At 40.4% G+C, this 24,289-nt stretch overlaps 1 protein-coding gene across 4 annotated transcripts in view; it reads left to right on the top strand.

The window, feature by feature from the left end:
• atp2b1a (ATPase plasma membrane Ca2+ transporting 1a) overlaps nt 1-24,289 on the top strand; it is a 106,670-nt gene that overhangs the window by 73,023 nt on the left and 9,358 nt on the right. For all 4 annotated transcript variants that reach the window (XM_080191319.1, XM_080191321.1, XM_080191320.1 and 1 more), the window contains exons 10-16: nt 3,257-3,499; nt 3,843-4,084; nt 7,896-8,130; nt 21,322-21,501; nt 21,590-21,677; nt 23,753-23,859; nt 24,023-24,214. In XM_080191319.1, the coding sequence (XP_080047445.1) occupies nt 3,257-3,499; nt 3,843-4,084; nt 7,896-8,130; nt 21,322-21,501; nt 21,590-21,677; nt 23,753-23,859; nt 24,023-24,214 (1,287 nt within the window). The remainder of the gene's footprint in view (nt 1-3,256; nt 3,500-3,842; nt 4,085-7,895; nt 8,131-21,321; nt 21,502-21,589; nt 21,678-23,752; nt 23,860-24,022; nt 24,215-24,289) is intronic.

Here is a 24,289-nt window from a genome sequence, read left to right as displayed (position 1 = left end):
CTTCTGCGAAAATGCCAGAAGATTGACAGTTTTCCAATGTAACACCCTTGTTCAAAAAGGGAAGGAGACAAAAAGCAGTTACCTTTAGATCAGTTAGCTAAACATCAGTCATTGGGAAAATGTTGAGTCCATTATGAAGGGTGTAATAGAGCATTGAAATAAAGTAATTGAGCAGACTCGATGCCTTCCCAAAGGGGAAATCATGCCTCACCAAATTATTCCAATTCTTTTGAGGTGGTAAAGAGCAGGGTCAATAAGGGGGAGCTGTATATGTAATATCTTGGGTTTCCAAAAACTATTTGATAAGGTACTATGCAAAAGGTTATTTAATGACACAAACGCATGATGTTGGGGTAGTATATCAGCATGGATAGAGGTTTGGCTAACTAATAGACAAGAGTTGGGGTAAGAGGGCATTTTTAGAATGGCAACCTGTACCTAGTTGAATGCCACAGGGATCTGTGCTGGGCCACAATTATTTACAATGTGTTAGTGACTTGAGCGAAGTTGAATGCACCGTTCCAGAGTTTTGCAGGTGAATCCAAAACGGCCAGTAAAACAAGTGGTGAGGATGGCAGTCTACAAAGGGATATAGATGGGTTAAATGAGCAAAAACTTGGCAGATGGAATATAATGTAGGAAAATGTGAAGTTATACACTTTGGTAGGAAGAATAAAGGAGCTGAAAATTATTTAAATACAAAAAGACTGCAGAAAGCTGCAACAGAGGAACATAGGGGGGTCCTTGAGAATAAATCTCAAAGCTGGCATGCAAGTTCAGTAAGTAATAGGGAAGGCAAATTGAATATTGGCCTTGTTTCAAAGGGAGTGGAGTATAAAAGTAGGGAGATCTTCCTATTTCCCTAAAGTTTTATACAAGGCACTAGTCAGACCATATCTGGAATACTGAACAGTTTTGGTCCCCTTATCAGAGGAAAGATATACGGGCTGTCCAGAGAAGATTTATTAGGTTGATCCTGGGAATGGAGGTTTTTTGAGGTTGAGTAGTTTGGGCCTGTACTCACTGGAGTTTAGAAGAATGAGGTGGCCTATTGAGACATGTTGGATTCTCCAGGGAGGGCTTGACAAGATAGGTGCTGAGAGGATGTAATCTGAGTAAAGGGTTGCCCATTTATAACAGCTGAGGAGAAATTTCTGCTGAGGGTAGCAAATCTGTGGCGGGGAGTTGTGGAGGCTGAGTCATTAAGCCTGTTGACATCTGAGATAAACCTTAATCAGTAAGGGAATCAAGGGTTATGGGAATAAGGTGGGAAAATGAAGTTGAGGATTATATCAGAACATTACAGCACAGTACAGGCCCTTCAGCCCTCAATGTTGTGCTGAGCTATGTCCAATCCCAAGATCAAGCTATCCCACTCCCTATAATTCTGGTGTGCTCCATGTACCTATCCAATAACCACTTGAAAGTTCCTAAAGTGTCCGACTCCACTATCACAGCAGGCAATCTATTCCACATGCCAACCACACTCGGTGAAAAAGCTACCTCGGACATCCCTTTCTATATCTCCCACCGTAAACATTATATTTATGCCACCTAGTAACAGCTACATCCACCTGAGGAAATAGTCTCTGCACATCCACGCTATCAATCCCTCTCATTTTATAAACCTCTAAGTCACCTCTCATCCTCCTCTTCTTTAAAGAGAAAAGCCCCAACTCCCTCAACCTTTCCTCATAAGACCTACCCTCCAAACCAGGCAGCATCCTGGTAAATGTCCTCTGCACTCTCTCCAATGCTTCTACATCCTTATAGTGAGGTGATCAGAACTGAACACAATATTCCAAATATCTCATCAACATCCGGTATAGTTGCAGCATAACCCCACAGCTCAAACTCAAACCCCCCATTAATAAATGCTAATACACTATAAGCCTTCTTCACGACTCTATCCACTTGAGTGGCAACCTTCAGAGATCTGTGGATATGAACCCAAGATCTCTGTTCCTCCACATTCCTCAGAACCCTGCCATTGATCCTGTGATCTGCATTCAAGTTTGTCCTACCAAAAATGAATCACCTCTCACTTATCAGGGTTAAACTCCATCTGGCACTTTTTTTTAGCCCAGCTCTGCATCCTATCAATGTCTCTTTGCAGCCTGCAAGAGCCCTCCACCTCATCCACTACTCTACCAATCTTGGTGTCATCAGCAAATTTACTAACCCCTCTTCCAAGTCATTGATAAAAGTCACAAATAGCACAGAACCCAGTACTGACCCCTGTGGTACACTGCTGGTAACTGGCCTCTAGTCTGAAAATTTTCCTTCCACCACCACCCTGTGTCTTCTATGATACAGTCAGTTACTTATCGGCCAAATTTCCTTCTATCCCACACCTCATCTTCATGAGCGTATGATGGAGAACCTTATCAAACACCTTACTGAAATCCATGTATACGACATCAACTGCTCTACCTTCGTCCACACTTAGTTACCTCTTCAAAGAATTCAATCAAATTTGTGAGGCAGGACTTACTCCTCAAAACCATGCTGACTATCCCAGATTAAACTGAATCTTTCCAAATGGTCATAAATCCTATCTCTCAGGACCCTTGCCATTAACTTACCAATCACTGAAGTAAGACTAACTGGCCTATAATTACCAGGGTCATTCCTATTTCCTTCCTTGAAAAGAGGAACAATGTTTGCCACTCTCCAGTCCTCTGGCACTATCCCCATGGACAGTGAGGACGCAAAGATCAAAGCTAAAGGCTTCGTAATCTCGTTCATTCCTTGCCTCCTAAAGTATCCTAGGATGTATCCTATCTGGCCCAGGGGACTTATCCCCCTCAGGTTTTTCAGAATTGCTAATACATCTTCCCTCGGAACATCTACCTCTTCCATCCTATGTCATGATCTCATTGAATGGCGGAGCAGACTTAATGGACCAAATGACCTATTTCTGCTCCTATGGTTTAAGCTTCCAGTCCTTGGAAAGCAATTAACCTACCTACTGCTGGGATTCTACAAACCATACAGTCAACACTTGCATATATAGTTATCAAATATGCAAAGCTTTTCTTCGCCATTCAAATCTATTTGCATCTTGTCAGAACATTCAATTTGTGTTTTGCTTTCTTGAGACTTGCAGTTTGCTTTCCCATCAGTGAATGAGGGGAAAATAGGTTAGGATCCCAGTATAGATACAGCCAATGTAAAATACTTGCCTTTAAATTTGTTCTGTTAATTTAGCAAGAGCTTATGTATAAAATGACACATTCAAATCTTTCCAATACAGAAAATGATGAAAGATAACAACTTAGTCAGGCATCTGGATGCCTGTGAAACGATGGGAAATGCAACAGCTATCTGTTCAGACAAAACTGGCACCCTCACAATGAACAGAATGACTGTTGTTCAAGCATATTTTGCTGACCGGCACTTCAAGACAGTTCCAGATCCTGAATCTGTTCCTGAAGCTATTATGGACAAGCTTATTGCAGGAATAGCTGTAAACTCTGCTTACACTACAAAGATACTGGTATGTTGGAATTCTTGCCAGTTAGTCAATATTTGACCATAAAGGCTCTTGTTTTGCATTATGCATGACTTATCCATTGTACAGTACTATGTTCATGTTTTATACCTGGGTTTTAAATTGTATTACATTGAAGGGGGCAATCATTGAAGTACATTAGAAGGCAGCACTGTACTTCAAATGCTCTAATCGCAGAGCAAACCTTGAATGACTTCCTACAACTGTGCTGTGGCCTTGAATCTTATAGCTGTATCCTTCAATGATTTAAAAACAGTTTTTTATTTCAACTTTATTTGGATTGAATCTTGTAAAACTGAGTACATATGTTACTGATCTAAATTTGCAGCCTCCTGAGAAAGAAGGTGGTTTGCCACGTCATGTTGGCAATAAAACAGAATGTGCCTTGTTGGGACTTGTATTAACTTTGAAGCGAGACTACCAAGCAATTCGGGATGAAATTCCAGAAGAGAAACTATTCAAGGTCTACACTTTCAACTCTGCGCGAAAATCCATGAGCACAGTTCTGCAGAATCCTGATAATAGTTTTCTAATGTTCAGTAAGGGCGCCTCGGAGATCGTTCTTAAAAAGTAAGTATATTCCAACACGTTGTGTAAAATGTATGTACCTGATATGTTGATGGCTTTTAGGAGAGGTCTTGAATAGAGAACTGATCTATGATCCAGAAGGTATACTGAACAGTTGGTCTTCCCTTGCACCAGGACTTCCAAGAATGGAGAAGGTGATTGTGTCTATCATTGAGCTTGGTTTGGTCAGGAGAAGCTAATTTTGAAGAACAAGCTTTGAAACCTACAGAAGATCTGAAAGCTTCCCTTAAGGCTAAGATTTTTATTAAAACAAAGGGTTACTTGGACATCATGGCATCACACCCATTAATTATGGAGCTAAAAGCCAAGCACATTAGTTGCAATGAATGCTACTGCTCATCTTGATTTCAATATTTGCTGCCACTTATACATAGCAAGCACTAACCTAAGACAGGTGCACATATACTTGTGATCTAAGCAGTGAGACTTTGCAAGCAACCCAATTTATAATTACATGCAATACACTTTCTAAACTAATCCCAATTGCCTGCATTTGGCCCATATCCCTCTATACCAATCTTACCCATGTAACTGTCTAAATGCTTTTAAAAAGACAATTGTACCTACCTCCTATTACTACCTCTGGCAGTTTGTTCCAGATACTGTCCACCCTCTGGAAAAATTTCCCTTCTGAACCATTTTTATATCCCCCTCTCCATAAAGCTATGCCCTCTAGTTTTTAGACTCACCTACCTTTGGGAAAAGATAGTAACTATCTATCTTATCTATGCCCCTCATTATTTTATAGACTTCCTATAAGATCACCCTTAAGCCTCCTACACGCCATAGAAAAAAATTCCAGTCTATCCAGCCTCTCCTTTTTATAGCTCAAACCATCAAGTCCTGGTAGTATCCTGGTAAATCTTTTCAGAATCCCTACAGTGCAGAAGGAGGCCATTCAGCCCATCAAATCTGCACCGACCACAATCCCTCCCAGGCCCTATGCCTGTAACACTCCCATATTTACCCTGCTAATCCCCTGACACTAGAGCCAATTTAGCATGGCCACTCTACCTAATCTGCACACCTTCAGACTGTGGGAGGAAACCAGAGCATCTGGAGGAAATCCATGCAGACATGGGGAGAACATGCAAACATCAGTGATCTGAGGCTGGTGCTGAAAGGTAGCAGTGCTAACCACTGTGCTGCCCCTGCGCACTTTCCAGTTTAATATCCTTTTTATAATGGTATGACCAGAACTATACAAAGTATTCAAAGTGTGGCCTTACCACTGTCTTGTACAACTTCAGCAAGATGTCCCAAGTCTTGTATTCGGTGTTCTGATCAATGAAGCATGCCGAACGCCTTCACCACTCTATCCACCTGTGATTCCACTTTCAAGGAGTTATGAATTTCTACCTCTAAATCTTCAGTCCATAACTCTCCCCAGCACCCTAATCATTCACTGAGTAAGTCCTGCCCTGGTTCGATCTATCAAAATGTATAACCTTGCATTTATCTAAATTTAAACTCCATCTGTCATTCATCAGCCCACTGGCCCAATTGATCAAGACCTTGTTGCAATCCTAGATAACCTTCTCCATTTTAAATTACACATACTCCCAGGTCATCCAGAGACCACGGGACTGGATCCCCAAGCTCCAAATTCTGCACTCCTTGATTTCCTCCCAGCCACAGTCACTTCCTTGTCCATTCATTTGTTCCTACCTCCTCTCCAGACTGCCAAGTTGAAACAGTGCTGACTGTCAAATTGTTCTTATCCTTTTCCACTCTAATCCAAACTTGGACTTTGCCTTGCTATTTGTAAAATATCTGCAATGGATATGTGTAACCTATTTAGATGGCAGTTATCTGTGATAGGTGACCTGCCATCTTGCAGTAATATTACACCTGGGAAGAAAATTGAGACCTAATGAAAGGAGGCAGTCAGTGACTTGAGAAACTAAGGGAGAGGGAAAGAGGCAAATTTGAACCACAAGGGAAACAATGCCCACAAAAAAAATAAAGGTAGCAAAAATAAAGCAAGTTACTAGCAGAACTTTTATTTCAGAGCAATTCTACAGATCAAAATACTTATACCTTAATTTGTAAACATGTTCCCCAACTTGGGGACTCAGCCATATATAATTTATATGACTTGGATACAAGGATAGAAGGTTCTGTAGCCAAATTTGCAGATGATGCAAACATAGGGCAATGAGAAAATAACCTTACAAATAGATATAGAACATAGAACAGTACAGCACAGTACAGGCCCTTCAGTCCTCCGTGCTGAGCTTTGTCCGAAACCAGGATCAACCTATCCCACTCCGTATCGTTCTGGTGTGCTCTGTGTGCCTATCCAATAATCGCTTGAAAGTTCCTAAAGTGTCTGACTCCACTATCACAGCAGGCAGTGCATTCCACACCCCAACCACTGAATAAAGAATCTACCTTTGGACATCCGTCCTATATCTCCCACCATGAACCTTTATAGTTATGCCGCCTAGTAACAGCTAGATGCATCCGAGGAAACGTTCTCTGAAAGTCCACATTATCTATCCCCCCTCATCGTCTTATAAACTTCTATTAAGTCACCTCTCATCCTCCTCTGCTCTAAAGAGAAAAGCCCTAGCTCCCTCAACCTTTCCTCTTAAGACCTACTCTCCAAACCAGGCAGCATCCTAGTAAATCTCCTCTGCACTCTTTCCAATGCTTCCACATCCTCCTTTATAGTGAGATGACCAGAACAGCGCGCAATATTCCAAATGTGGTCTCACCAAGGTCCTGTATAGTTGCAGCATAAAAGGTTAGAGTGGACCAAAATGTGTAGGTGGAGTTTAATATGGATAAATTTGCATTTTGGCCACAAAAATGGGAAGGTGACATCTAAATGGGAAGACACTACTTCAGGGTGTTCCAGTGCAGAGGGATCTGGGTGTCCTCCTACATGAATCACAGAAAATTAGTATGCAGGTACAGCAGATAAAGTGAATGGAACGTGGACATTTATAGCTAAAGGAATAGAATACAAAGGTAAGGAAGTATTGTTGTAACCATACAAGGCATTAGTGAGGTCACACCTGAAGCATTGTGCACAGTTTTGGTCCCCAGAAGGGTCAGAGGTTTTATTTCAATTGGCAGCTTGGCGGGTTGAAGGGCCTGTTCCTGTGCTGTAATTTTCTTTGTTCCTTATTTGAGGAAAGGTGTAGTGACATTGGAGGCAGTTCAGAGGTGGTTCACTGGATTGATCCCAAAGATGAGGGCTTTGTCATATGAAAGAGCAAACAGTTCAGGCCTATACTTCCTGGAATTTAGAATGAGGGGAAGTCAACTTGAGATATACAAGATGGTAAAAGGTATAGATGAAGTAGACATGGAGTGGATGCTGCCTCTTGTGGGGCATTCTAGGACAAGAGGCCATAGTCTTAGGATAAGGGGGAACAAATTTAAAACAGAATTGAGAAACTATTTCTCCTCCCAAAGGGTTGTGAATCTCGCTAGCCCAAAGTGTGGTGGATGCTGGGAGAGGAAGTAAATTTAGAGTTAAATTTTTAATTGGTAATGGATTGGAGGGTTATGGGGTGGGGATGAGGAACATATCAGCCATGATCAAATGGCAGACTCGTGTGCTGAATGGCCTAATTCTTCTCCTGTATCTTGTGGAATTATGAACTTGAGTCCTAATTTATAAAATGCCATCTGTGTGTAAACTATTCTGTTTTTCAGTTTAAAACTTTTGTGTATTAGCTATAAGTTTATCATTCTATTTTGCATCTTCCAGTTGTTGGAGTTAAGTTTTTAGGTGCTTTAAAGAGTTGTCATAAAATATCTCTGTCCCCACCCCCCCCAGGTGCTCCAAAATTTTAAACGCAAAGGGAGAGATCAAAGATTTAAAGATGCGAGACCGTGATGATTTAGTAAAGAAAGTAATAGAACCAATGGCCTCTGAGGGATTGCGTACCATCTGCATAGCTTTCCGAGAATTTGAAGCTAATTCTCGTGTGGATTGGGATAATGAAAATGATGTACTTACTGACCTCACCTGTATAGCTGTAGTTGGTATTGAAGATCCTGTGAGACCAGAGGTAAGTTAAAATGACACTGAAAAGGTGGCATTAGAATCTTGCTGAGTCCTTTTGAGATGTTATCCTACATTAAAGATTTTTGTAGTGCCCACTGTTAAATATGGAAGTCTGAGTTTTCCTTAGGACTCAAACCATTCATCAACATGTTTCCAATATTTTTATTCATTAGGGTCTTTGAGTACTTTTCTAATTAAGGTTGAATTTTGTGAATGAAGAGCTAACCAGAAACTACTCATTGCATTTTTTTCACCTTTCTCTTTTGCTTTTGGATGTTCAGTTAGATTTGCGACTGAAATTTTTTTAGTCTAGATTTATACCAGTTAACTCATTTCAACAAAACTTAAGATTTAAAGTGCCTGATGTAAGTCTAGTCAAAGCCATAGTGGTTTGTCTTGCTTCTGCCTGATTTTGAAAGCAGCATGAGAAGCAAACATCAAGTGGTGTAGTGTTGCAACTGTTGTGCATCACATGAAATGTTAACTAAATATTTGTAAACTGGGAGCAAATCCATAAGCGTGATGTTTTGTCTTGATTCTGAATTAAATGAAAAGTCAAAAACTTATACATGTCTTAGGACAAAGCACTTCACAACAATTAATTTTGTATGGATAACTACTTAGTGTGTTCATGTGATGGCCTGGTTTGAAATGTTTTTTAGGCTGTATTTTCTGTTTTCTATGGTTCAGTTCTGCTTCTGTTTTTCCAACTTATTTTCTACCTTCATCAAAAACCCCCTCCAACTTTTAGTCTAATAGTGTTGCAACAAAATAGCCTTGTGTGCTGCTGTACAAGGACGGCTACAACAGAATCTGAATTCAGTTGGATTATTTTGAGTCCTAAAACTACTCATGGATGGCTTGAACTAATTGAAGACTTCTAAATTGTAATCTTTTGTGGATACCTTCATTTCAAAGCTCATGCTCTGTTTTGCAGAGGAACTGTCAATACAGGATGTATAGAAGATTATTTCTGCTTCAAATTCAGAGTAGCTATAGATTCATAGTCCAGTAATTAAATCCTCATTAGATGCACTAGGAACCATTAATAATAACTATTACACTCTAATGTAGTAAAAGGTATTAAGGCACTTCAGAGCATTAACTATTTGATGCTGATGTAAATGACAGGAAGACAGGTGATATCAAGTTGTCTGAGGTATGTTCTAAAGAATACTTTGAAGGGGAAATGAGAGCAATTTCCAGAGCTGCAGGCCCTGGTAAAGGAAGACACAGCCGCCAGCCGGGAGCAATGAGTTGGGGGGATGCTCAAGAGGCCAGACTCTAGAGGGTGGGTTGATCTGAAAGTGAGAATTTATAAAGCATTCATCTATCCAGGAACTAATGTATATCAACGAGCATGGAAGTGATGGATAAACAGGACTTGAAGAGATTGGACGGAGGTGGCAGAATTTTGGATGATCTTGAGGATTGAATGTGAAATGCCAGGTGTCAATGTACTGGAGTTCAGAAAGAAACTTATTTAGATTGAGATTCTACTGTCAGTCACAGAGCACAGATCAGTGAATCAATGCAAACATTAAATGACTTTCAAACAATTTCATTTAACAGGAAACTCCATGGCCAGCATGATGTCAAGTTGCATTAGCTAACTAGTCAAAGCTTAATACAAGGTCTTTGAAGAGTAATTGTTCTTGGACAATAAATCAGGCTGTCAAATAACCAGGGCTGTTCTGCTTTTGACTAAATGGTAGCAACAATTAGTGTAGCATTAATTCAGAAAATTGGACATCATGATTGATTTTTAAATGGGATCGAAACTGATTGTGGAGTTGTCACCATTTTGGCAAGGTTCAGGGTGAGGGTGTCTGGAATTTGTGGATGAAATTATGGGTTGAGTCACTTGTGCCACAATATCTTCAAAATAGTAGTGGTGTTTGCTCTAGATTACAAACTCCCAGCATTTCTTCCACTAGGAATGTTAAAAGGTGTCACATCTTTAATCCTCAATGATATGGTAAGGAGTATTACTGGTTGATAAAGTATTTGCCAGTCTGTGATTTGAGACGGAGTTCATTATTCAGTTTTGGCTAAATGTAGTAAATAATTGAATTCAGGGGGAGGGGTGTAGCAGGATTAGCTTTGGATTGAGAGGAAGGAGCTCACCCAAAATGGTCCAGATTGTTTCTTTATGAAATAGAAATCTTTCTGGTTCTAAATTTTCTATGCAGTATTATGAAATATTTCAGTCCAAGTTCACTTTGTACAATGTGTTCGTAGTCAGCTTCTACTTGTTTAGACAAAATTTACTATGCTAGTTTGCTACTTGAACAAATAGGACAACACTCAGCCTGCATTGTGCCAATATTTGCCAAATTCTAGAACCAGTGACCTGAACCATGGTAAAACCAAGACCATATACTGTAAGTGAGCAATTCTATAGCAGGCTACACTTATATATTGTTTAAATCTAATTTAACATTTCACTTGATTTATGAAGCATTCTTATTATTTCATGGGATGTGGACATTTGTTGCCTGGCCACAAGTTAGTGGCTTGCCCCATCTGGAGTCAAATGTAGGCCAGATTGGGTAAGGATAACAGATCCTTCACTAAAGGACATTTTAGGACACGAGTTTCATGGTTCATGTTATGGAAACTAGCTTTTAGTTGTAGGTTTTCCACCAGCTGTGGTGGGATCTGAACTTGTCTCCAGAGTTTGGGCTTCTGGATTACTATTCTGGTGACATTATCCTATGCCCCCTAAAATTTAGAATATTCATAGTGTTTGTAATGTTTGATTTTGTTTCCTTAAATGTGGAAACTAATTTTGCATTTGGAGGAATTTTTTATTTTGAGCAGAATAAAGTGACTGCAGATTTAAATTGCATTTATTACACAACCATCAGACAAGACACTTGGCATCAAGCAAGTATTCCTATACATTGGGAATTTATTAATCACGAAAGCTTGGGAATTTGACATCCTTCAAATTATGGAAGATAGTGGAATTGTGTTGCTCTATATGAAAATGGTGGGTCAAGGATATGTGTAGAAGTATTCTGTGCTGATGCAATGGGGCAGCAGTGATTGTCCTCTAACTGCCATCCGCAGGTGGGTTTTCCCATTGATTCCAGTTTTGCTTGGTCACAGTAGTATTAGTGGAATGCTGCCTCATGTGAGAAAAGCTGCTGTTGCCTGTCTATGTCCATGGTTCTCATCAAGGCTGATGAGATTTGAAGCTGAGCACAACAGGTTCATGATGATCAGGTGCAGCTTTATGGCACTTGATGCTGCCAATCTGGTACTTGCCATGTTACACATGACTTTTTTGATAGGATATTTCTGGCTAATTTTCCAGCCAGGTGGATGCCAGTGTTGGAGTTGCACTGGAATCTTTTGGTTAGCTCTGGTTTTCACTAAAATTGAAATATTACACATTCCTGTTCCATCATTACCAAATTACAGCACAGGAAGAGGCCCTTTGGCTCTCCAAGCCTGCACTAACCATGCTGCCCGACTGAACTAAAACCACCTACTCTTTTGAGGACCATATCTTTCTATTCCCAAACTGAAAGACCAATAAAGAGAGTTTACAAAAGTCTGCTTCCTATTATTATATGGAGGAAATCAATAACACAATTCTGTTCTTGCACCAGTCCAGCAGATCTATTACAACATTACCCAAGCTGTGACATGACAAATTTGTGTCCTGATACAGTGTCCTATGATAGGGAGGAAACCAATAATACAATTCTGCTCTAACACCAGTCTACCAGTAATAGACAGTCTTATTACAACATTATCCATGTTGTTCTGTCAGTGTTGACTAGCATGCCTAAGCCAAGTAAACATTACCCTGAGTTACAGATGGATCTCCTTTCCTAACTGCAGAACACAGTCTTAATGAACACAAAAATGTGACATTTCTAATGAGGATAAACAAAATGCTGGAAATATCATGTCAGGAAGCATATTTGAAAAGCCAAACAGAGCTAATGTTTAGGTCAATAACTCAATTCTGGAAGGTAATTGACCTGAAATGTTCACATTTATATTCTAAGTGAAATCAAATGAAATTTGAGCCAAAAGAAGACTCTATATATACACTTGGTCAAAGGCAAATTTGAATCAGCATTTTAAAAGTGAGGGGTGTGATATTGTCCTATTGTCGATACATTTTGTATAAGGTTGCTTCAAGAAAGTGTTTTGAGTCAATTTGCCTAGTAAACATGCAGCAGGTGTTAAGAATGCAGGCTAATAACTGATTTTAACTAAGGAATATGTTGTAGGGTTAATGGCTCTTCTGTTCTCTTGGAATTTTAGACTAGGTTGATAGTTCAACTAAGCTTGTAGCTGAGTTTCATTTTAAAATGCAAGCAGTTGTTGGGGCTGTCAGAAGAAAGCACTACCTTTCTGTCTGTCTCTAAAGGCTCTCCTGAAAGCTCCAAGCCTGGTAACTGAAGTTGAAGCAAGTATGCCTGTGTTTTGCTAACGAATTTTAAGTCTGAGAAATGTTGCTTGATTGGAACTCCTGGTGATAGGTTAGCAGTTGAGACTTAGATAAGAAATAGAAGCAGGAGTAGGCCATCTAGCCCTTCGAGCCTGCCCCGCCATTCAATAAGATCATGGCTGATCTGTCGTGGCTCAGTTCCACATTCCCGCCCTCTCCCCATAACCCTTAATCCCCTCTCTTATCAAAAACCCATCAACCCACGTCTTAAAAATATTTAGTGAGGTAGCCTCCACCACTTCAACGGGCAGAGAATTCCAGAGATTCACCACCCTTTGAAGAAGTTCCTCCTCAACTCTGTTCTAAACCCCCCCCCCCCCCTTATCTTGAGGCTGTGCCCCCTAGTCCTACTGTCCTTTGAGTGGGAAAAGTCTCTCCACCTCTTGTTTAAGAAGGGGAACAGAGACTTCCCCGGGAATTATAGACCGGTGAGTCTCACTTCTGTTGTGGGCAAGGTTTTAGAAAAAATTATTAGGGATAGGATTTATAGTTATTTGGAGAGTAATGAATTGATTGGAGATAGTCAGCATGGTTTTGTAGCGGGTAGGTCATGCCTTACTAACCTTATTGAGTTTTTTTTTTGAAAAAGTGACCAAAGAGGTGGATGGGGGTAAGGCAGTTGATGTGGTATATATGGATTTTAGTAAGGCGTTTGATAAGGTTCACCATGGTAGGCTTCTGCAGAAAATGCAGATGTATGGGATTGAGGGTAATCTAGGAAATTGGATCAGGAATTGGCTAGCAGATAGGAGACAGAGGGTGGTGGTTGATGGTAAATATTCGTCATGGAGTTCAGTTACGAGTGGTGTGCCTCAGGGATCTGTTTTGGGGCCACTGCTGTTTGTAATTTTTATTAATGATCTGGATGAGGGTATAGTTGGGTGGATTAGTAAATTTGCTGATGACACCAAAGTCGGAGGTGTGGTAGATTGTGAGGAAGGGTGTCATAGTTTGCAGGAAGACTTGGACAGGTTGCAGAGCTGGGCCGAGAGGTGGCGGATGGAGTTTAATGCGGAGAAGTGTGAGGTAATTCACTTAGGTAGGAATAACAGATGTGTTGAGTATAGGGCTAACGGGAGGACTTTGAATAGTGTGGATGAACAGAGGGATCTAGGTGTATGTGTACATAGATCCCTGAAAGTTGGGAATCAAGTAGATAAGGTTGTTAAGAAGGCATACGGTGTCTTGGTGTTTATTGGTAGGGGGATTGAATTTAGGAGTCGCAGCGTCATATTGCAACCGTACACAACTCTGGTGCGGCCGCACTTGGAGTACTGTGTGCAGCTCTGGTCCCCACATTACAGGAAGGATGTGGAGGCTTTGGAGAGGGTGCAGAGGAGGTTTACCAGGATGTTGCCTGGTATGGAGGGGAGGTCCTATGAGGAGAAACTGAGGGATTTGGGGTTGTTTTCGCTGGAAAGGCGGCTAAGGGGGGATCTTATTGAAACATATAAGATGATTAGAGGTTTAGATAGGGTGGACAGTGATAGCCTTTTTTCTCGGATGGAGAAAGCTAGCACGAGGGGGCATGGCTTTAAATTAAGGGGGGGTAGTTATAGGACGGATGTCAGGGGTAGGTTCTTTACCCAGAGGGTGGTGAGGGATTGGAATGCCCTGCCTGCTGCGATTGTAAATGCGCCTAGTTTGGGGGCGTTTAAGAGATCCGTGGATAGGTTTATGGACGAAAAGGGATTGGTTTAGGTTAGTGGGTCATTGTTTTTTAACTGGTCGGCGCAACATCGTGGGCCGGAGGGCCTGTTCTGTGCTGTAATGTTCTATGTTCTATCCTATCCATCCCATTCATCTTATACGTCTCAATGAGATCTCCCCTCATTCTTCTAAACTCTAACGAGTACAGCCTAGTTTATTCAACCTCTCCTCATAGCTCAACCCCCTCAACTCCGGCATCAGCCTAGTAAACCTCCTCTGCACTCCCTCCAAGGCCAAAATATCCTTGCGTAAGTACGGCGCCCAAAACTGCACACAGTACTCCAGCTGCGGCCTCACCAATGCCCTATACAGCCGCAGCAAGACCTCTCTACTTTTATATTCAATCCCCCTCGCTATGAAGGCCAGCATCCCATTCGCCTTCCTGACCACCTGCTGCACCTGCAAGCTGGGTTTTTGCGACTCATGCACAAGGACCCCGAGGTCCCTCTGCACCGTCGCCTGCTGCAGTTTTTGTCCACGTAAGTAATAATCCTTCCTACCATTATTCCTACCAAAGTGGACCACCTCGCACTTGCCAACATTAAATTCCATTTGCCAGTTCCTGGCCCATTCACCCAGCCTATCTAGATCCTTCTGCAGACTCTCCACACCCTCCGCACAATTTGCCGTTCCACCAATCTTGGTGTCATCAGCAAATTTCGACACCATACACTCGGTTCCCTCCTCCAGATCATCTATAATGGTAAATAGCTGAGGCCCCAGCACCGACCCCTGGGGCACTCTTGCATCTTGTTATCTTTAACTTTTGAACAACAAATAAACATTAAGATCATAATTTGTTTTAAGAGGTTCCAGTTTCAGTAGAATCATCCCTGGAGTGAAACATCCTCACACTAATGCCAAACTTGAAAATTGTTGGGGTCTAATCTGACTTCATAATGTACCTGATTTAGTATCCTAACGGAGAAGTGTTTTTGGAAGTGATTTTAAGGCCTGGGTAGCTGAGTCATAGCCATCACTTGTGCTTCCCCTTGGATATGTTGATCAGATGTCACCCTGGAGGTAATTCACAAGTGATGAAACTGAGTCCAAGCATCACAGGTGGAGTATCAAGAAATACTGGAAGTTTTTCATTTTAACCATGAAACAGAACTTTCTGAGCTGTACAAGTTTTAGTTCACAAGCAGGCTTAACATTGCAATTAAGTCACTGAAAAGCCCCTAGTTGCCACATTCTGGCACCTGTTCGGGTACACTGAGGGAGAATTTAGCATAGCCAATGCACCTAAATAGTGTGGAGAAGTTAAATCTGAAATGATTTAAGATTAAGCACTGCAAAATAAGTGTACAAGTTCAAACAGTTAAATGTTAAGATTGGTGTCAGGTTTTTCCTCATGAATCATACCCAGAATAAGTGTGGAGGCAATTAAAATCATGATGTGATTGGCAACAAGCATTTCTGGGTGGAATTCAAGCTGATGTTAATCTCAATCTAAATGTTGACCACAGATCAAGGAAATTGTGCACCAGTGGTCAATCAATCCTGGTTTTATCAGTCCACCAAAAACGGAATAGTGGTTTTAGATTTGGCATGATAACAGCTACCAGTTGTAGCCTATTTTCAATTTACAGTGTTCCTGAAATTGAGTTGAGCAGGTTCTATAAGGACAGTGCATAAATTGAGTTTCTGGATAAATTAAGGTTGACAGTTCTAATGGTTGAGGTAAAATCATCATCTCTCTAATTCTAGATCAAGTAGTCCCAAATGTGCTGAGTCATATCAGTGCTATTCTCCCTGATTGGAGGTAATCTGGGATTACTAATCTGTACCATTAAAACTTTACCTATCCTGAGTCTCTGCATTGAAGAATTGTGCAGAGATTGGTGTTGTAATATCTCATGGCATATGTTTTCTGGATACTTTGCATAAAAGCACAACTTTCCACCATGTTTTTCATTTGCTGCCTGGATTGCTGTACACAACTTTCCATGTGATCTGAATGTTTGAGTGTAGAAATGGGCTATCCAGTCAGAAGCATACAGCATTTTCCAGCAAGCTTGATCTTGCAATCTTGATCTCTTCCAATATTTCCCCACTGGCTGGTTGTGCTAGCTAGCTCATGATGTTTTGGAATGCAAGGTTTGATCATAAATACTTGCAAGTGCTTTAAAGCACTGGAACTGTCTGAACGTGAAGTATTCTCTGAAGTGGGTCTTGCAGCTTTTGTTTTAAAGTGACAGATAAGCATATTTTATGTTTTTGGCAGAAAAATGGGAGTTTGTGTCCTGAATAGTGCAAAGTTGAGATTTAATTGCTGCAGAATCATTTCAACAATCCTGGAATTTATTTTTTAAAACTGAAATTTGAAACAGGGAAAAGGTTGAAAGCAGTGCTACAGCTTTATTAAAGCAACTATTTTGGCACAGTTCTGTTCAGTGGACAATTATGTTGAAAATTAAGTTCCTAAATTTAGCCCATAAATGAAAAAGTGCCACAGATAATAAGTCAAAAGCACGAAGATTTTGCCAAGTAACGTGGGTTACAATCCCTGTAGATCAATAACGGTTAGAAAGGAATTAAAACTTTGGATAGGATTGCCAGGTTTAAGAAACAAACTAAATAGTTGATAAGAGAGGGGATTAAGGGTTATGGGGAGAGGGCGGGAAAGTGGAACTGAGCCACGACAGATCAGCCATGATCTTATTGAATGGCGGGGCAGGCTCGAAGGGCCAGATGGCCTACTCCTGCTCCTATTTCTTATGTTCTTATGTTCTAAAAGCAACAGTGACTAAATGCTCTTTTAGTAGGCAACTTGTTCTATAAACTACAGAAAAAATCCTACATTTTAAAATGACAAAATCTCCATCCATAATGACACTTTGTCCCTTCAGTAGGTGCTTTTTTTTTTCAGCCACTCAAGTGATTCTTGGTTAGTTTGCTTCCTATTCCTTTCCCTGCTGGATATCTTTCTAATTCGCGCACAGGTTTTCAGAGGGGGACAAATGTAAGATTACTTCCTGTAGCCCAAGCTTGGTGAATCCACCAGTCTTAAACATTTGTGAACTTGGCCTCATTTAATCTTAGCACATACACATCCACATAGGTTCTACCTAGTGAACCATAGTGACATGCTGTCTTTATCTATTTGCTCAGATTCCTGCAGACAGGGGTTCAGTGATATTTAGGAAAACTTGCAATCCAATCCTAGTGGCTTGCTATTGTTGCTTGCCCTCAAAGCCAATCTTCAGTGGGTGACAGTGGTTAGCACTGTTGGCTCAGTGCCAGGGATCTGGATTTGATTCCCAGTTTGGGTGACTGTGCAGACTCTGCACATGCTGTCTGTATGGGTTTCCTCTCTATTTAAAGATGTGCAGGTTAGGCGGATCGGCCATGCTAAATTCTCCCTCAGTATGTCCAAACAGGTGCTGGAATGTGGCGACCAGGTGCTTTTTCACAGTAACTTCATTGCAGTGTTAATGTAAGTGTACTTGTGACAAATTAACTTTTCCTGACAATGAGACTCGTGGGCCTTATAATCGAAGTAGAAATGTTGATTAGCTATCCTCTTAAGATTTCAAACTCGCAACAGGGCATCTTGCTGGGACTTGTAGATGAACAGTATATCCACTACCAACACAACTGCTCAGGTTTTTGTTTACATGTGAATGTGTTGCACCTCATTCCTAGTAAAACAAAGTAGCCCCCGCAGGCTTGTCAGCAGAATTCTGAACGTTCTCCCATTCTACTCCCAATTCAAGACATAATTCTAAAACAGCACAGAAACCACTTGCCCACCAATATCATCAGGCTAGTGAGCTTCCTAGTGACAGCTGCTGAACCCAGGGGTAAGTCTATATTTTGCCACAATTTTTATAGCTGGGAAATTCCCTGCACCTGTTACATTAACTAATTACACCTACAACTGAGGTGCAATTTTTCAGCTTGTTTAGTCACCCTGAATCACTGGTGCAGCAAATCCCCTTTTATGATTGGAATTGATCTTTCTCTACCTATTTTGTGATGCGTCTATATATTTTTGAAGCATGACCAAAGCTGGAAACTTAATGAGGTTTGTCCAGTGTATTGTCAAGTATGAGTATCATTTCCACAGTCTTGTTCTCTGCTACTCTGGTGACTATCCTAGCATTACTGTGAGATGAATTGCTTTTGAAAATTCAAAAGTGCGATAACTATTTACTAAAGTCTCTTGATAACTCTATTTTATTAACGTATATTTTGAAGCAAATTTTTGAGCATGTTGTGATAGTTCCCAGTGACAAAATTTCATCTAAATTGGTCTTAACCATTTTGTTCATGTACAATTTTGGCAATTTGTATAGATTTTAAAATCATGGATTTATACTCTTGCACAAACTTTGAATTTAGTTCTTGATCATACTTGCTTTCAGGATTTTGTGATATTTAATCTGAATTTTCATCTGGAAATGTGTGTACCCAGATAACCATTTAACTGTTCAAATTCTCAAACCAGTATGTAGAGTTTTATTCTTGTTCTCTGGAATACTAAACCAGTAATACAACCGCAACAGTAGGAAAATGCTACTGATATTGGACATCCTGAAATTAAATGCTGGAATCACCTGGCAAGTCTGGCAGCATCTGTGAAGTCTGTTAATGTCCCAGAACTTCTGTTTTCTGTTAACTCAGTTTCTCTCTCCACAGATGCTGCCTGAGCTGAGTATTTCCAATATTTTGTTAATTTTGTAACAAAGTCACTCATACCATATTAATCAGAATGCTGATATTGTTAACAAAAAATAATGGTGTGGAAGGAGAGTTTGAACGTGAAACTAAACAGTTTGGAAAATGAGCAGAGTGGGTATAAGAAGGCTTCTCAGACTTGAAAAATAAGTGGTGTTCCACAACAGCCTTTTGAAAAAGAAAGTCCTTAATGGTGTGATTTTAAACAGAACTGGAGTAGAGGAACTAATGTAGAGGCCCTCCTAAAGGAATAGGAGGAGAATTGCGCTGCTGATTTTTTTTGGGACTGGCACCAAATGCAAGCCCATTATTTAAGACTTTGGGTTTTAGTTCCTGAATGCAGTAAAGAAAGAACTTGCATTGGACTTGAGGGGGTTGAGCTATGAAGAGAGGCTGAATAAACTAGGCTTGTACTCGTTAGAGTTTAGAAGAATGAGGGGAGATCTCATTGAGATGTATAAGATGATGAATGGGATGGATAGGATAGAGGTGGAGAGACTCTTCCTGCTCAAAGGACAGTAGGACTAGGGGGCACAGCCTCAAGATCAAGGGGGGGTGGTTTAGAACGGAGTTGAGGAAGAACTTCTTCACTCAAAGGGTGGTGAATCTCTGGAATTCTCTGTCCGTTGAAGTGGTGGAGGCTACCTCTTAAATATTTTTAAGACGCGGGTTGATGGGTTTTTGATAAGAGAGGGGATTAAGGGTTATGGGGAGAGGGCGGGAATGTGGAACTGAGCCATGACAGATCAGCCATGATCTTATTGAATGGCGGGGCAGGCTCGAAGGGCTAGATGGCCTACTCCTGCTCCTATTTCTTATGTTCTTATGTTCTTATTTATATTATGCTTTCAGAACACTGGGGTGCTCAACAGCCAACTGTGTAGTCTTAAATGCATTACTGTCATAGTATACAAAACAATTGTCAATTTGACCACAGGTAGATCCCATAAACACCAACATGATAGATAACACTGAACATTAGCCAATGCACCAGGGAGTAGTTGAGTTCTGATTTTTCCAAAATGATCTTGTGAAAGGTTTTGAGTGGGGAAGGTGTGAAATGAATGTCAGTGCTTGAATCAGGGTATGAACTACAGTGAATTTGAAAGATTAGCATTATTAGCAAATCTAGTCATAATCTACCACTAGATATTCCCAGATTCCTTTTTACCTGATGTGCTATGTACAAACACAATTCTCTAACTTCAAAACTGCCAACAATGGTGCCATAATTGAGGAGAATTATATGGGTATCGAACTACATTTGGATGCAGATTTTTAAGTTCTCACTTTATTATGCTGTAAAGACTCATGCATTCAATAGACTAGGAAAGGGTTTAGATTTGTGTAGTGCCTTTCACATTCTAGAGACTTCAGTTGCTACTTAGCCAATTATTTTGAAGTGATGTGTGTGAAGTCACAAATCTCTATCAGGCTGTTTTGTTTTTCTGTGGGACAAAACTTCCAGGTCAACTTCCCTTCTGTCTGAATATTGCTGTAGGATCTTATCTGCATCAACAGATGGATTGGATGTTAGTGTAATATCAGATGTAAGCACAAACAACTTGATAGAGGTATCATAAAATTAAGAGTTTAGATAATGAAGAGAAATTGTTTTGGATGGTCAAATAGTTGACCAGATTGGTGAAAGGACCAGAGGTGACCTTTTACAAAGAGTTTGGGATTTGGAATGCACTGCCAGTGAATCCCGATTTCAATACTAGTAAAATCAGTTGGAATGTTATTTTTTGGACGAGCAATTGAACAAAAAAAAATTGGATGGCACTGCTGCCTCAGTGCCAGGGACTCGGGTTCAATTCTGGCCTCGGGTGCGTTTTTCCTGTCTGCATGGGTTTTCTCCAGGTGCTCCATTTCCTCCCACAGTCCAAAGATTTATAAGTTGGGCAGATTGGCCAAAATTAATTGCCCCTTGGTTTCCTAAAATGTGCAGGTAAATGGTAGGGTGTGGGCCTGAGTAAGATACTGTCAGTGTGGTTTGGACCCAATGGGCCAAAAGGCCTTGTGCAGTGTCGTGATTTTATGATATGGAAGAGAATAAGGGAGTGAGTCAACTGGATGGGATCAGCACAGACTTGACTGACTGAAAGACCATCTCCTGTATTATTGATTCTTTAACCAATGCAGCGTTGAGCAGTACAATGACGAGCAGCCCATCACTATCACTGGAAAGAGATTTGAGCTAAACTGAAAGTTTATACTCAGAACAGCAGTATATTTCACTGGAGTAACAAGTGAACGATGTTGGAGTTGTACGCCACAGTGAAACTATGATTTAACAGTCAAATTGTTTGCTGCTTCTGTCTACAGGTTCCAGATGCCATCAGGAAATGCCAACGTGCTGGTATTACTGTGCGTATGGTCACTGGTGACAACATTAACACAGCCCGTGCCATTGCTACAAAATGTGGCATTTTACAGGCTGGTGATGACTTTCTGTGTTTGGAGGGTAAACAATTCAATAAACGCATTCGCAATGCAAAAGGCGAGGTACGTTAACATCTTAAACTGGAAGTCGCAGAATGGATTCTTCCCTTATAATGAATACTGTGAAATGGGAAATATGTAATCTTTTCAGATTGAACAAGAACGTATAGACAAGATCTGGCCCAGGCTTCGTGTCCTTGCAAGATCTTCGCCCACTGATAAGCACACTTTAGTCAAAGGTAAAATAATGGTGATAAAGTTTTAATTAATTTCCTACAGATTAATTACCAACAGGAAAATTTATTGGTTCTGAATAAGGAGGCACTTAAAAAAAATTCAATCTAATTTGGATAGACTGTGCAATCAGCAATTCCACCATCACATGCTCTGTACACTGGACTTCAATATGATGAGATTTCTCCAATAACTACATGCATCATATGGTTCTGACATTTAGAAGAATCAAGACCCTTTTAAAGTTATAATGGGGCAAAATCTTGGTTCGAGGTGGAGTACTTTTGAAGGAGCAGGAAGATGGGAGGAAATTTTGAGCCTGGATGCCTGTCAGTGATCTGAAGTCCTTTTGTGGGATGTAGTTGCCATGTTGATAGGGCCAAGTCAGTGTGGACCATCAGTGGGCATGTCCTTGGAGACTGATGTGATTCCAGGAACTGCTTAAAAGGCAGATTATCAATGGAGAGACTGGAAGATGTGCAGTGAGGAAAGAGCTGAAGAAGCTGAGTAAATCAAATAACAGTTGATCTAGGGGGGGGAAGGGTATTCTGGATGTTTGTAATGCAAATCTAGTTTGGGATGAAGTGGTGGCTGTAGAGGGGTGAGCAGTACATAAAATCAGGTGGAGTTTGAGCAGACAGCCCAGTGAGTGGGTGAACTCCACAAAGAACCAATGTTAGCCACAGAAAGCAAGTTTAAACCAAAAGTCATGGCAGCAGTAGTAAAAAATCCAGACAATGATGAGCATCAGTGAGAACAAATCCAAGCAAGCCTGGGTGGAGTGAAATATCTTCAGCTGTGGAGAGAACAGCAGCTCCTCATAGTTAAGCAGTCAGCAGTGAATAGTCTCATTGAGTTATCCTGCCTGGGAATGAGCATTATTTTCTTGGGTAAAATAACATTCAAATTGTTATTTTCTTCACAAGTGAATTGTACAAATTTAGAAATCTAACACTCTGAAGCCAGAGGGACATTCTTTTGAAGCTACCATTTCAATTGTAAATTTATGGACAAGTCTGCCACCTAGTGTTAGTGTTATGGAATATTTCAAGAAATGATGCAGGAAACTTAAGGTACATCAGTTTAGTAGTAATGCAACTAAAGGAGGTGTCAAATTGTTTGAACTACAACTTTGACATTTTTAGTTGGACTTTATGGTTGATTTCTTATTTCCATTATGTTGATTTGCTATTGTATTCTGTTTTTGGGCACTACTCCATTCCTGCTACAATGCTTTTTATGTTTTGGTTCCTCAATTATTTTCAAAAAGAGGTGCTGGGACTAATTGGAAAGCTCTTTCAAAGAACTGAGCTGAATCAAATGTCTATCTTTTGCAGTACCTCAAGGATATGGAACAAGTGCTGGGCTTACTGAGACTTTAGTGGCAGTTATTGTTGGTGCAGACTCAATGGGCTGGAGGGCCTTTTCTGTACTGACTATGACTCATTCTCCTTTGCAACCTTTTATAGCCTAAATTTTAAGGAAAATCTTTTCCTTGCCTATAGATTGAAAGTAATATGCCAGGGATTATTAACAGTCCAATTGCTAGCTGGAGATGCAGCAGATTCTGGAACATGAAGGGACAGGCGGTGAATGAGTAATATCCAATGCCATAGCCATTTTTAGTACTAACACTTGTACTTTGTCCTTTCCCTCCATCCAGATGGGCTTATCTTAGAGCAACAGCTTTGATTTGTAAATATTACACAAACTGGGATTAGTTTTTAATTTACTCAAAGCTGCAGCTTATTGAAACCTTCAGGTCAGGCCGAAGTTGAGTATTTATTAGCTAGCTGTACTTGGTACTGCTCAAATGTGGGCATGATGTCATCATTTGAGCCTGTACGTCTTTGGCCCACTGCTTTCTTAAATGCCCGTTTCTTGTTTTTAAAAGTTGATTTTTGCACATTCAAATTTCTAATAGGCTCCTTGCGAAACAACGTAGCATGTTAGCTGGTGTGGGTGGAAGGGTAAAACAGGAATTAAAACATTTCATTGTACTGAAATATTAGTGCTCAAAATTGCGTATCGAACTGCTACTAAAAAGTTACAGAATTTTCACTTGTATTTTCATTTCAAGGCATTATCGATAGCACAGTATTAGAACGAAAACAAGTTGTAGCAGTCACTGGTGATGGCACTAATGACGGTCCGGCACTAAAGAAAGCTGATGTTGGATTTGCTATGGTATGTTCAAAAGTTAATTTTGTGTTGATGTTGCATCATTATCTGTTACCTGTTTACTACCTTGCCTCAAGTCAAAATTCCATGGAATTCAAAAATGCAATTGAGTGCTAGTAATTCCAATATGTCTAAAGGTTACTTTCTGTTTTGTCTCTCTTTTTTGTAGGGTATTGCTGGAACAGATGTGGCCAAAGAAGCCTCTGATATTATCCTAACTGATGACAATTTCAGTAGCATTGTTAAAGCAGTTATGTGGGGCAGAAATGTGTATGACAGTATCTCTAAATTTCTTCAGTTCCAGCTTACTGTCAACGTTGTGGCTGTGATTGTGGCATTCACTGGTGCTTGTATCACACAGGTAAATGGGATTTTGTCACTTTACCCAGTAGTTGAATAGGCATAAATGACTCTAAAGAATAGATTCTGAACTCCA

This window comes from Carcharhinus amblyrhynchos, chromosome 6, assembly GCF_965287045.1.
Source record: "Carcharhinus amblyrhynchos chromosome 6, sCarAmb.v2.hapA, whole genome shotgun sequence".
NCBI lineage: Eukaryota > Metazoa > Chordata > Chondrichthyes > Carcharhiniformes > Carcharhinidae > Carcharhinus > Carcharhinus amblyrhynchos.
The sequence above is the reverse complement of the archived record's forward strand: the minus strand, read 5'-3'. Positions and strand labels throughout refer to the sequence as shown.